The following is a 12,417-nucleotide window of genomic DNA, read 5'->3' as shown; positions in this document are numbered from 1 at the left end:
GGATTTCAGGAACTGCTCTTCATTGGTTCAGATCTTATCTAGCTCACCGGGAACAGTTCATATCCATGGGAGATTTTAAATCTGCTTCCAGCCCTCTTTCATTTGGGGTTCCTCAATTATTGGCCCTCTTCTCTGTTGTATTTATGTGGTCCTAATGGGTATTTTTCTCCAAAATCTCAAGCCTAAAGTTTAATTGCTATGCAGACGGCACTCAAATTTACTTGAATACTGAGTCCGATATCCCTTCGTCTGCCTCCATGCTTACTTCGGTGCTGGCTTCCATCAAAAGTTGGTTGCAACGTAACTTTCTCCAATTGAATGGTGTTAAAACGGAGGTGATTGATGCTCATTGGGTCACCCCACCAACTTCATAAAGCTGCACCCTTCAAAATCCCGATTGATGGTCATGCAATCAGTTCGGCACAGCAAGTCACAAATCTAGGGGCCATCTGTGATCCCATATTGTCTTTAAAAGATCACAAAGACCTAATTTTTCCATCTTTGGAATATCTCCCGTATCCGAGCCCTTCTCTCTGTATCAGATGCAGAAAAGCTGACCCATGCCTTCATCTCATCTCGCATAGACTATTGTAATGTCTTACTCACTAGTGTGGTGAAGATGGTGCTAATCAATTGGCAACATGTCCAGAATGCAGCTGCTATGGTGTTAACCAGAACACCTTCTTCACATCATATTACACCCGTGTTGGCCTCCCTGCACTGGCTTCCAGTTTCACAAAGAATACAGTTAAAATACTATTGTTAACTTACAAAAGCGGTGAACCATCTTGCCCCAGTCTGCATCATTGACACGCTGCACCCATACGTCCCCTCAAGGTACCTAAAATCTGGGGATGCAGAACTTCTCTGTATTCCCAGGTCGAGGCTTCGGTCTGTGGGTGACCGAGATTTTTCCCGTGTCCCAGGCTATGGAACGCTCTTCCACAAGACACCAGAGGGATCTCTGAACCTGTGGACAGAAAATAATAAAATAATAAAAATAAAACATAATAAAATACAATTCTCACGACGTTTCGGCCACAACGCAAGCAGCCGTCCTCAGGTGAAGAACAGGTCTGTCGGAAAGACAGCGTCTTTCGTGAGAATTGTATTTTATTATGTTTTATTTTTATTATTTTATTATTTCCCTTCTACGTGACTTAACCGAAAGAATCAAGAAGATGAATCCCTGCAGTCACGAAAGCTTTAAATCGAAATTTAAACATGTAATTATTATTATTTATAAATGGGGATAGAGAGGCTGAAATTGGGACTTGGGACAACGTTTTGGGAGCAGGGCAAATTGAAGGCGTTGAGAGAGGAAGACGGACGGGGGCTGTGCGCAGCAGCACGCATGGCAAGGTGAATGCTGTGGGCAAGGTGAATGCTGTGGGCAATGTGAGGCAGTGGCGTTGTTGAGAGCAGTGAATGTCTTCGTTTGGACGTATTGGCGGTACACCGGTGATGCGCGGTATAGAGAAAAAGATATCACATTTTTTGCGTAATACTTATTTATTTTCCCGCAGTTCTCAACCCCGGTCAGAATATCTTGCGGGATGGTGGTGTTGGTGGGGGGTGGTGGTGGTGGTGGAACTGCATCAAAATCAGTTGTCATGATGTCGAAGGCGTCGGAAGACGGAATATTTATACGAACGGCTGAACGCGAAGCTTCACAGTCTGTTGCTGTATAGCAAGCACTCAGCCTGATGACGATTGGCAACGCAAGAAAGCTGCTGCTGCTGCCCTCCTGGACGTAGCCCACAAGATCGCGTGCCCCGGACGCAAATCAACAGTCAATATTCTACCTTTATTTAGCAAGTCTCAGTAGACCGAATAAACATTCAAATCGCCGCAGCACTTGGCGACAGGGTCAATTAAAGGCTGATAAAACAGATTGCTGATTCACGTTTTGATGTGAGTGTTTCACGAGGACCGGTGTGTTATGCCACACCGGCGTACCGACAATACGTCTAATTATTCTCTCTGCAGAATTAGCCTTTGTTGAAGAGCATCGTTGTCTTTGTGTAGGCAAAACTCCTTAATTCTCTTTGTGCCGTACGCTTCGAGTACAAATTATTCAAATCAAAGTTTACAGTTGTGTATCGCTAAGGTCGGCTTCAAAGGAAGCTGTGAATTATGATCAAAGTGCGCTTCCATGAATGTTAGCAATGTAACTTATCGCGTTTCTGTATTTGTTCAAATCCTTGTAAATTGGCTGCAGATGTTATGTGAAACATTGAAAGATATGCATCAACATTAAGTTGTAAAAAAAACTAAATGCAAGGTTGGTATTTGAGTCACATTTTGCAGCCTGCTGATAAACAGCAGCTGATAAATTGTTACAATCCCAGCCTTTGGGCAGTTACAGGCGGTTGAAATACACATTTGCATATTAATTTGTTCACCGTTCAAAAAAATATTGTTGGAAAAAATTAAACATGCCCTGCAATGCAATGTGGGCTGCAGTTTTCTAATTTTATGGAATTGAGAGTTATTAAATTAATTGAACCTGTTGAACCTTTTTTTTTCCTTTAATGTAACGTTGTACAAAAAATAGATAGAATGCACCGCAAAGGAATTAAATGAACACAGCAATAGTATGGCATATATAATGAGAAAAAAAGCAAAGTGCATGCAGGATCTTTTTTTTTGATTATATATGAAAAAATCAGTATGCCTCAGGGGAGGATAAAAAAATACCGTGTTCGGATGACGAGGGTTGTTCCAGCTGTGTCACACTTCAATCAATGACTGCTGCCCTTCACAGCACGATAATAGGAGGCAGACCGGAGGGAACGACTGGACGTCATGAAAGTCTTTTTTTTCTTTGCCCAGAGATGGACGCTGCTGCTGGGCCAAATGCAGAAAAGTGTTTCTTTTATATGAATATATATATAAAAACCCATTGGCACGCTGTAAATATACGATGCGTCTGATTTAACGATTTTATTTGTGCGTAGTGTACGAGATCCCACCGTCTGAACACGTCGCGGTAATACTTCGCAAGCTGCGAGTTTTATTGGACGACGTTAAATTGCAAAGTCTTGCTGAGTCCGGCAAAGTAATGATGATGCGGGAGCTTTACATTCAGGACACCTTTCCTACGAATGTTGGGGTGGTTGAACTTCACCGCTGCACACGCGTTGCACAAAACGCGGGCAATTGATTTGCCTTGTTTGGAGTGTGGTGGCACAGTGGCGAGATGATAACTACCTCGCTTGGTATACCGCAGGCCGTAGGTTCGATCCTGACCCTGATGCCTGCTGTATATTTGGAGTACGCATGTCTCTCTCTCTCCCCGTGCTCGCGTGGATTTTTCTTTGGGTCCTCTGGTTCCCCCCCCCCCCCCCACATTTAGAATCCACATCACTCGTTTGGAGTATTTGCCGCTATGCATTTCCACATGATGTTGAGCCACTTTGTGGAGCTATCATTAGTGATAGCCAGGTTGCTTCTGAAAAAGAGCCGCATAGCTCAGTGGGGCCTTACCTGGTCAAATAAATAATAGTTGTAGGTGAGTGTTTTAAAAGCCATTGTGATTACTGATTTGTTTACCCACCCAAGCGTGTGATTTACACGTTTTTGCGTTCGCTCGCCTCCCCGGACTGCCCCTTCCTCCTACCGTTCCCAGCCGAGTGCGGGACGTCGTTGCGAGGGGACGACGGAGTCCTGCTGTCACCCAACTACCCGCTGGTGTACGGCAACAACCACGAGTGCGTGTACGACATCGCGGTGGCCCCGGGCCATGGCGTCCAGCTGGCGGCGGTGCACTTCCGACTCGGCCACGGAGATGCGCTCACGGTACCGTGCGCACGACAACACCGGCCTCGAGTTACCACGGCACACGTTCATCACCAGTCCAGAGCAGCATCCGTTTGCCTGACGCGGTGGCGAAATGTTAACTACCTCGCCTGGTATGCAGGAGATCGTGAATTCGATTCCGACCCCAACGCCTGCTGTATATTTGGAGTTTGCGTGTCTCTCTCCTCGTGGGCCTGTGGATTTTTCCCAGGATACTCTGGTTTTTCCCTCCACATTTAGAATCAACATCACGCATTTAGAGTATTTGGCTGCTATAAATATTCACTCGATAAACCATACAATCGAGCTATCATTTGTGATCGCCAGGTCGCTTCTGAATAAGAGCTACATAGTTTGCTGGGCCTTACCTGGCATAAAAAATAATTTATTTTAGTTTACATCATTACAGGTGAATAGTGTAAAGTTACATCGTTGAAATGTATTTCTCCCACCACTGCTCGTACCTCCGGTTAGCACGGTTGGCTACGTAGGGTGCAAAAGAAGTTCAACATAAGTACTGCTGGCAGAATGGCCTTCGCTAGCGGGAGCTCTAGAAGAGCCCCTGTGGAGGGTATTTTGTTGACCCATCCGTCCTCGGACATCTGTGAAAAAGAACTTCATAGCTCATCGGATTCCTCCATGGTAAATAAAACTTCTGATTCTGAGTTGGCCTCCTCTTCTGCACTGGCCTTTAGACGGGGTGGGACTACCCACACTTTACTCCATCACGAGCGATCTGATAATTGAACAACATTACAGATTTAACCTCTACATTCGTAACGACGTTCGCAGCCACAGATGATTTCGCCTAATTTTGTCAACCTTTGTTTTCATTCATCGTAACTTGGTCGTGATTGAACGCTAATGATATTTACGTGAGATTAGCCTCTTCTAATGTAATCTGCACAGTCTCAATGGAATTATACGAAGGGTTTCTCTTGATGTATGCACGTGAGCACAAGGTAATTTACATTGATCTGTTCCGTATATGCCAGTACGATATTAATCTGCAATGAGTTGACAGTTAAATGTTACTCATGTCCGTGACTTTAAACGGTAGGTTAGAACGATTTGGATCTTTATCTTGGATTGGTTCAAAAACAAACTTGTTGATTGGTCCATACCAAAAACAACCTTGTGGATTGGTTTGTGAAAATTGCAATTTGTGTGATCTGGAGAATTAATGGACAGGCAAGATGAGGATTAGAATCAGAATCTTTATTTATCCTGGAGGAGAAATTGGATGAGCAATAAAGCTCTTTTTTTCGCAGATGTCCAGTAGGGGTGGGTCACAAAATAACAACAACAAACAATACAAAACATGATAGGAGTGCAAAGTGTAGGAAAGGTAAACAAATCACTCAAAATAAAATATAAATATACTGAAACTAAACTATATTTTTATTTACCAGGTAAATCCCACTGAGCTCTTAGTTCTGTTTCAGAAGCGACCTGGCCACAAATGATAGCGCAACAAAGTGGCTTCTCATTTATAGCAGCCAAATACTCTAAATGCACATTTTCTAAATGTGGAGGGAAATACTCGAGAAAAATCCACGTGACTATGGGGAGAACATGCAAACTCCAAATATATGGGCGTCAGGGTCGGATTTATAGCAGCCAAAAAAATCGAACTGCTGGTTTATAAGATAGTGGTGGTGACAATGATGATAAGATAGCCACCAATTAAAATGATCATCTTGCGCACAACGTCATGGCCACTGACATTGCGAAGAGTTTGTGGGGCTACTTTTGTACTCTTGCACGAGTGAGTGAGCAGCGTTGGTGCGCGGTGTGCTTGTGAACGGTGTCTCGACCACATGAGGAGTAGAACCGCTTCTCATCCCCGGCAGTGTTCCCTTCCTCTCAACTCTCATTTCACTTTGTGGAGTGAAAGGTTGTTTTGTTTAGTGTACAGTTTTATATGCTCAAATGGTAAACAAGTTGTTTCTTAGTTTAACACGGTAGGCTTTCACGACCAATATAATCCACAATAAAGGTTTTTTGGGTTAGGTGGCGTAAATATAAATGTATCGTTAAACCCGCCACCACCCGACACAGCAAATTAGTAAGGTTTGTCACGTACACAGAACGTGCCAATTCGTTACTAGTACAGCACACAAATGTTGTGGATTTACTCTCCAACACACAGGTGTGCTGAAATAGTAATGAATTGGACATGTCCTGTTTACGTGACAAACCTTACTAATCGGCTGTGTCGGGTGGTGGCGGGTTTAACGACACATTTACAGTTATGCGATCTAACCCAAAAATATCTGTAGTATGGATAAGTTGTTTCTTGTTGATTTTTTTGTATGGGATTTACAAGCATCTGTAGGTTTGTAATTGTTTTTTTTGTATTGTTCGCGAATTTCTACATCTGGGGCATGCCGTGCTGATATTTGTGATCGTTTTATTGTTGACGACTATTAAATATAAAAATAAAAATTAAACACGTTGCCATTATTGGGGGCTTTTGCAATGCATTAATTAGAATTTGTAAACACGTCCACAGCTCGCCATGTAATACAATCCCGTCAATTGTTTTCAATATTAGGTCTGCTAACCAGCAATTTTCCATTATTGGGAAAGCTTGAAGATGCTGTAATTAATTACAGGCTGGCATTACAGCTTGTGCCAACAATCGTGAAACATTATCCACGCGTGCGTGCAATATCTGCAGTGCTATGCTCTCCAAATGACACCTATTAATCAGTGTGCATTACCGTTGGCCAAACGAACTTTTGGCAATGGTTGTGCAAAACCTTAACGTACGTGGGAATGAGTACTGCGTGTGCACGTGTTTTTTAGCTCTGCTACAGTGAAGGGGTGCGGCTGGATTGTAGGAATGGGTATTTTTAAAAATTCATAAACGTAGGTGCGGGGCTGCTGTCCCTGAAGGCCGTGCGGGCGCGGCGAGGCTGTTGTGGTGTGGCCGCTCCATGCGTCGTCTACGTGTTTGGACTTCCGAGTGAAGCGGAATTTGTTGCGATGAATGTCGATCCATCGCGTCCGAGATTCGCTAATGAGAAATAAACTGCAATTCTCAAATTTGATGTTGAATGTAAATTTTAGTTGTACCAAATGATTTGGCAATTAATACTACTTTGGGTATGTAGGTAATGTTCCTTTTCATTCCTATGTTAAATTATATAAATATCGCCATACTTAATCGAATTAATAATCTTGCATTAATAATAATGATGTTATCTTATTTAACTTTTGAGTGCCTGCTCTGACAAGAAATCGGAGAAAGCTCTTTTTCCATTGGTGGTGCCAAGGCCCTTTGCATGAATTCCACATTTACAGCCGCTGTCATATATTGATTGCATATTGGGCGGTAGGGTGGCACAATGTGGTTACTACCCACGCCTCACAGCAGGAGTAGCGCAGGTTCGACTCCTGACTGGGGCACTTTTCAATGCGGAGTTTGTATCGATGCCCAACCACCAATTGCGTTTCTATTTCCACTCTCAAGGTGTACGACGGACAGGACGGCTCCTCGCGAGTCCTTGAAGCCTTCACCGGCACCGCCATGCAGGACTCCGTCATCAACAGCACCTCCAACCACCTGCACCTGGAGTTCAACTCGGACGGCGACGTGGTGGACGAAGGGTTCCGGCTTGTGTACACGAGTAAATAGCGCGCCTTCAATCCGGCGTCATCACGTGAAGCGCCGCTGCACACTACCCGCTGGTCTGACGCTCACGCGGCACCATTTTTATAGTTTCCTGTGAAAATACAAAATACTGTCATCAATTCTTAACTGTGCTTAAATCAGATTTATTTTGATCATTAGAAATCATTTGGGAATTTGGTATTTATTGACAATGACACACAGTGACCTACATTTGCAGTCAATTTCATGAAAGTTTTAACGATGCAAATGGCAAAACTGATTATTATTTTTATAGCTGTGATGATTGTGAGGCTATCCGCTTTTATCTACCCTCAAAGATCCATATTCCTCTTAAATATTCACACATTCAATGTAAAGTGGTTGCTGAATTATTAAAACGTGTTCGTAAAAAAAACATAATGAGCAATTATCAAAGTGTTCACATTTTGTAGTTCTGCTTAACTTCTCAGGGGCGCAGCGAGCCTCCGTGGCCGTCAGTTCTAGCCGATTGGGAATGGAAAGCCACGGTAATCAAATAGAATATCAGACCGCCGTAGCACGATGCAGCCGTGCGGTACCGTGCGGTGAGAATCGCTGCTAGCGAGCGAGCGCGCCAGCAGCAAGCAGTTGGAGAGTCCCAGCTCCTCTCGCGGTTTCTGCATCCCGCACGAGCAGGCAAGTCACAGGCACCTGTAGGTAGGCAAGGTCCACCCAACGTCCACGTTTACAACGCCGCCAAGCGCAAAGTTCTGCTGCCTGGATCGGGAGCGCTCGCTCGTCGGACTGCGTGTGTTGTGTATTTGGCCGCGATACATTTCCACGTGATAAGCCACTTTGTTGAGCTATCATTTGTGGCCAAGTCGTTTCTGAAAAAGAACTGCATAGCTCAGTGGGCTTTACCTTGTAAAATAAAAAATTGTTTAGTTTATGTTTTAGTTTAGCTTGCTTCATAGACAGCGAAATAACAAAACGTCTATTTATTTTGGCAGATGCAACGCACCTTGTACACATTCCCCAATCGCGCGTTCTCTGTTTTGCTTCCGTAGGCTTTGAGCTTCTCAGGTGCGAAGACCCGGGCGTCCCCGAATTCGGACACGCCGTTGCGGACGAGGGGCACTTCGCTGGCAGCAGCGTTACGTTTGGCTGCGACCCGGGCTACACGCCGCATGGACGCACCGTGGTGACGTGCCTCACCGGGGAGCGGAGAGTCTGGGACTTCCCCTTGCCTTCGTGCGTCGGTGAGTGGCGGCCTCGAGTGAAGTATAAACGGGGGGTGGGGGGGAGAGTAGAGATGTGCGGCTACTGGATACTCGGCTGCATTCCGTTACGCTGCGTCTCACCGCTTGTTCGCTAAAAACGCGCGAGCGAGTTCACGCTCATAATTGTACGGAACCCTCGTTTTTACAACTTATATGTCCATTCTTGCAGATAACGTTTCCTACTGGTAAACCTTGTGGTTGTCTCTCTCTGTGCGCCGTGTGACTCATCTGTATATTATCGTATTTCCATCTCTCACGTTATTTCGACGCCATTCCCTGTAGCTATTTATTGCACAGCTGCACTGCAAATCTGCGATTAGGATGCACGTACTCTGAAACTTTCTGTCTTGTATCCTCGGTGTAAACTGTTCCCTTCTTTGTAATGCGGCCTTATCCCTTCATTAATCGTTTGCTTCCCTTCACTCTGCTACCAGAATGCAGCTCGAGATTGACAACTCATTTGTTTAGAACTGCTTGTTGTTGTGTTTAGTTTGTGGTCCTTCCCCCGCACCTCCGATTAGCACTGGTGACTACGTACGGTGCGAAAGACGTTCAACGTGCATACAAGCTCGCCTCTATCTGTGCCCACGCAATCTGCCCTGCTCAGCCCTGGCTTATATGGCCCTCGTGTTTCTTCTCGCTTGATTACTCCTCACCCAATGATTAGTCTATTGTCGTGGCCTGCCTCTTTATGACCTGTGTTTATGACGGTGATTAGATTCACAATAGGTCACCATCTATTCTTAACAGATTTCAATTTCCCAGAGCGCAACGGTGCGTTTTTCACGCGTTGCCGTCTCGCCGCGGTGTGGCGTGAAGCTTGACTAAATAACTGTACATTCCTTTGCTTTCATCGTCTTTGTGTTTTTAGTTTGTTGTCCCCCCCCCGCACCTCCAATTAGCACGGTCGGCTATGTACGGTGCGAAAGACGTTCAACATAAATACGTACAGTAAACCCTTGTTAATTCGACACATATGGGGCTCTGGCCTTGCCGAATTATCCAATATTCCGAATTGTCTACAATAGTGCTCCCCAATTCCTCCTGTCCCAAAAAAAAAATGCAAAATTTATTTCCCAAACTTTTCACACACAGTACACACTGACACACCTGCATCAATTCTACCCAAAATTTTGGATTTAGACGACATTTCCGAGAGGGTTGGCTTGCACAGAGTGCACAAACAAGGTAAGGTCCAGAGCAACGGGTCTGCACGAACACTCACTACACTCACCACTCTCATCACGCGCACCGCCACCAGACTGAGTCGTTGTTCTGGTCATGCTGTGCGGTCTCGCTCCACGTGCATGCCCAAACTGGACCATTCGGTATGCCAATTCGGCTCATGGCGAATTACTAATACTGTATATGTGCCGAAAGCGCAGCCGTGCCGAATTATCCCCAATTATTAATGATCAAATACCAAAAAAAATAAGTTTTACTGTACAAAATTGTAAAGTTGTGTATTTACAATAATGAATGCAGTGTATTGCCACCGTTACGTCTATTGCAATGTGACAACACTCCTCATTTAGATTTTGAGATTCTGCATGGTGCCACGTGACAAGTGGCAGAGGCCAGTACAGCAAACCCCCAATTGTTGTGCCCTACTGTGCTTCCGCGGCTATGCATCCACCCCTCAAACAACTCCCACACTGACCAGCACGGTTAAGTAGCCAACGGACAAGCGGGCCGTGTGATGGGGCATAGTGTGGGCACTGCCGCCTCCTTGCCAGGTGTCTCCTGGTCATCGTGGGGGGCTCTCTGGAGCCCCCCTCTGGTGGACGCCTTTTTGTCTCGAACAGGACATTTTGCATGGCTGCATTTTGACATTTTTTTCATTGACGGACCAAGTGCTCCGTTCTTCAGTGACACTGTTGAAAATTATATCAGATCATCATGGGACCTCCCTTGCCAGTATGAAGATATTAGAATCGGTTTTACCGTTTCTGACAGTTGTGTTAAGATGTTAAAACACCGAACAAAAACCTTTTGCAAGGAATCGTGTCAGCATTAACCACATATACTCGTGGTGAAAATGCAAACAAAAAAACATGCTCTGACAGTGTGTGCATTGTCTTTGAAACTGATTGGTCCACACCAGAGGATGCCAAAAGGTGACCAGTACAAAGACAATGCCACTAAGAGAGCTTTTATAGCTCGGGGTGAGCAGCTACAAAATGGGACCTTTTGGCGTCCTCTGGTTCTAACACTGTTTGAGACTAAGCTCTCAAGAAAGCTGTCTCTGGTGTGGACCAATCAGTCTCAAAGACAATGCATATACTACCAGAAAATGTTTGTGTTCGTTTGCATGTTCACCACAAGTATATGTTGTTAATGCAGACACAATTCCTTGCAAAGGTTTCTGTTTGGTGCTTTAACATCTTAACACCTGTTTAATTGCCAGAAAGTGTTAAACATATTCTGATATCAGATCGTACAATGTTTGTTTATCCCTCGACGATTTCAATACGAAGATAAAACTCTTCTTGTTTTTTTAACTCTTTTTATTTTACCGGGTAAGGCCTACTGAGCTATGCTACAGCTCTTTTTCAGAAGCGACCTGGCCGTGACAAATGATAGCTCAATGAAGTGGCTTGTCACGTGGAGATTTTTTAAAGCAGCCAGATTACTCTAAATGCATGATTCTAAACGTGGAGGGAAAAACCGGAGGAGCCGGAGAAAGATCCACGCGACCACAAGGAGAGAGACACGCAAACTCCCAGCATGATAAACTAAACTATTTTTATTTTACCAGATACGTTGAACTTCTTTCGTACCATACATAGCCAGCCGCGCTAATCTGAGGTGCGGGGGAAGGACAAAAAACTAAACACAAAAATCAGTTCTAAAAAAATGAACTCTCAATCTAGATTTAAAAGTGCACAGCGCCAGTGGAAAACTCCAAACATACAGGCGCCAGGCTCTGGATCGAACCCACGACCTGCTGGTGAGGTCGTTAACATCTCGTCACCGTGGCACCATCAGCAAAATGGTGACATGCGTTTTGCGGTGCGGTGGAACCGTCGGGTTGGTAACCGTGCCTCTCCCGTGGCGGTGCGTGGCGGTGTGCGCGAAGCGGAGTGCGGTGGAGCCATCGCGGGTGTGTCCGGGGGGACCATCCTGTCCCCTGGGTACCCCAACACGTACGAGCACAACCTGCACTGCGAGTGGACCATCGAGGTGAACCCGGGATTCACCATCAGGTGAGTGTGCGGCCCTGTTTCACATTACACACGGCGGTGGTAATGCTCGTGCCTCGCGGCAGCAAGCGCCTGGGTTCGAATCTCGACTCGAGCGCCCTGTCTGTGTGCCGTTTGTACGTTCCACCGTTCTGCATAAACATCCCAATGCTGATAAATTACCTGCAGCGTACTCAATTGTGATTACACAGCAGCAGCAACATCGCCCCCTCTTGCGAATACTCGGCAGCACCCTCCTCAAAAAGCGTCTTGAGACTCATAATAGGCTTTCATACCTCTTTTAAACCTTTCCCGTTCCGAGACGTCTGCGAGTTGCAGGATGAGCAGTCTCCTGTTCACCTCGAAATCGCGGACCGCGCGAGCGGCTCGGCGTTCATTTTATTTAGAGAGGCGTAGCGCCATTGTTTTTAAAGACGTCGTTACTCACTGCAGAGAACTGTAGCGACACGACCACACTCCGTGACAGCTGGCGCCAAACTGTGCCACGCCCTCCCGCATGGCCTTGCGGAAGCCTCGGTACTGACAGCAGTCTGTT

At 45.4% G+C, this 12,417-nt stretch overlaps 1 protein-coding gene across 4 annotated transcripts in view; it reads left to right on the top strand.

The window, feature by feature from the left end:
* The window catches only part of LOC144944586 (CUB and sushi domain-containing protein 1-like), a 785,462-nt gene that overhangs the window by 622,028 nt on the left and 151,017 nt on the right, over positions 1-12,417 (top strand). For all 4 annotated transcript variants that reach the window (XM_078872870.1, XM_078872887.1, XM_078872877.1 and 1 more), the window contains exons 22-25: positions 3,632-3,801; positions 7,280-7,436; positions 8,467-8,658; positions 11,759-11,885. In XM_078872870.1, the coding sequence (XP_078728996.1) occupies positions 3,632-3,801; positions 7,280-7,436; positions 8,467-8,658; positions 11,759-11,885 (646 nt within the window). The remainder of the gene's footprint in view (positions 1-3,631; positions 3,802-7,279; positions 7,437-8,466; positions 8,659-11,758; positions 11,886-12,417) is intronic.

Source organism: Lampetra fluviatilis, chromosome 2 (genome assembly GCF_964198595.1).
Source record: "Lampetra fluviatilis chromosome 2, kcLamFluv1.1, whole genome shotgun sequence".
NCBI lineage: Eukaryota > Metazoa > Chordata > Hyperoartia > Petromyzontiformes > Petromyzontidae > Lampetra > Lampetra fluviatilis.
The sequence above is the reverse complement of the archived record's forward strand: the minus strand, read 5'-3'. Positions and strand labels throughout refer to the sequence as shown.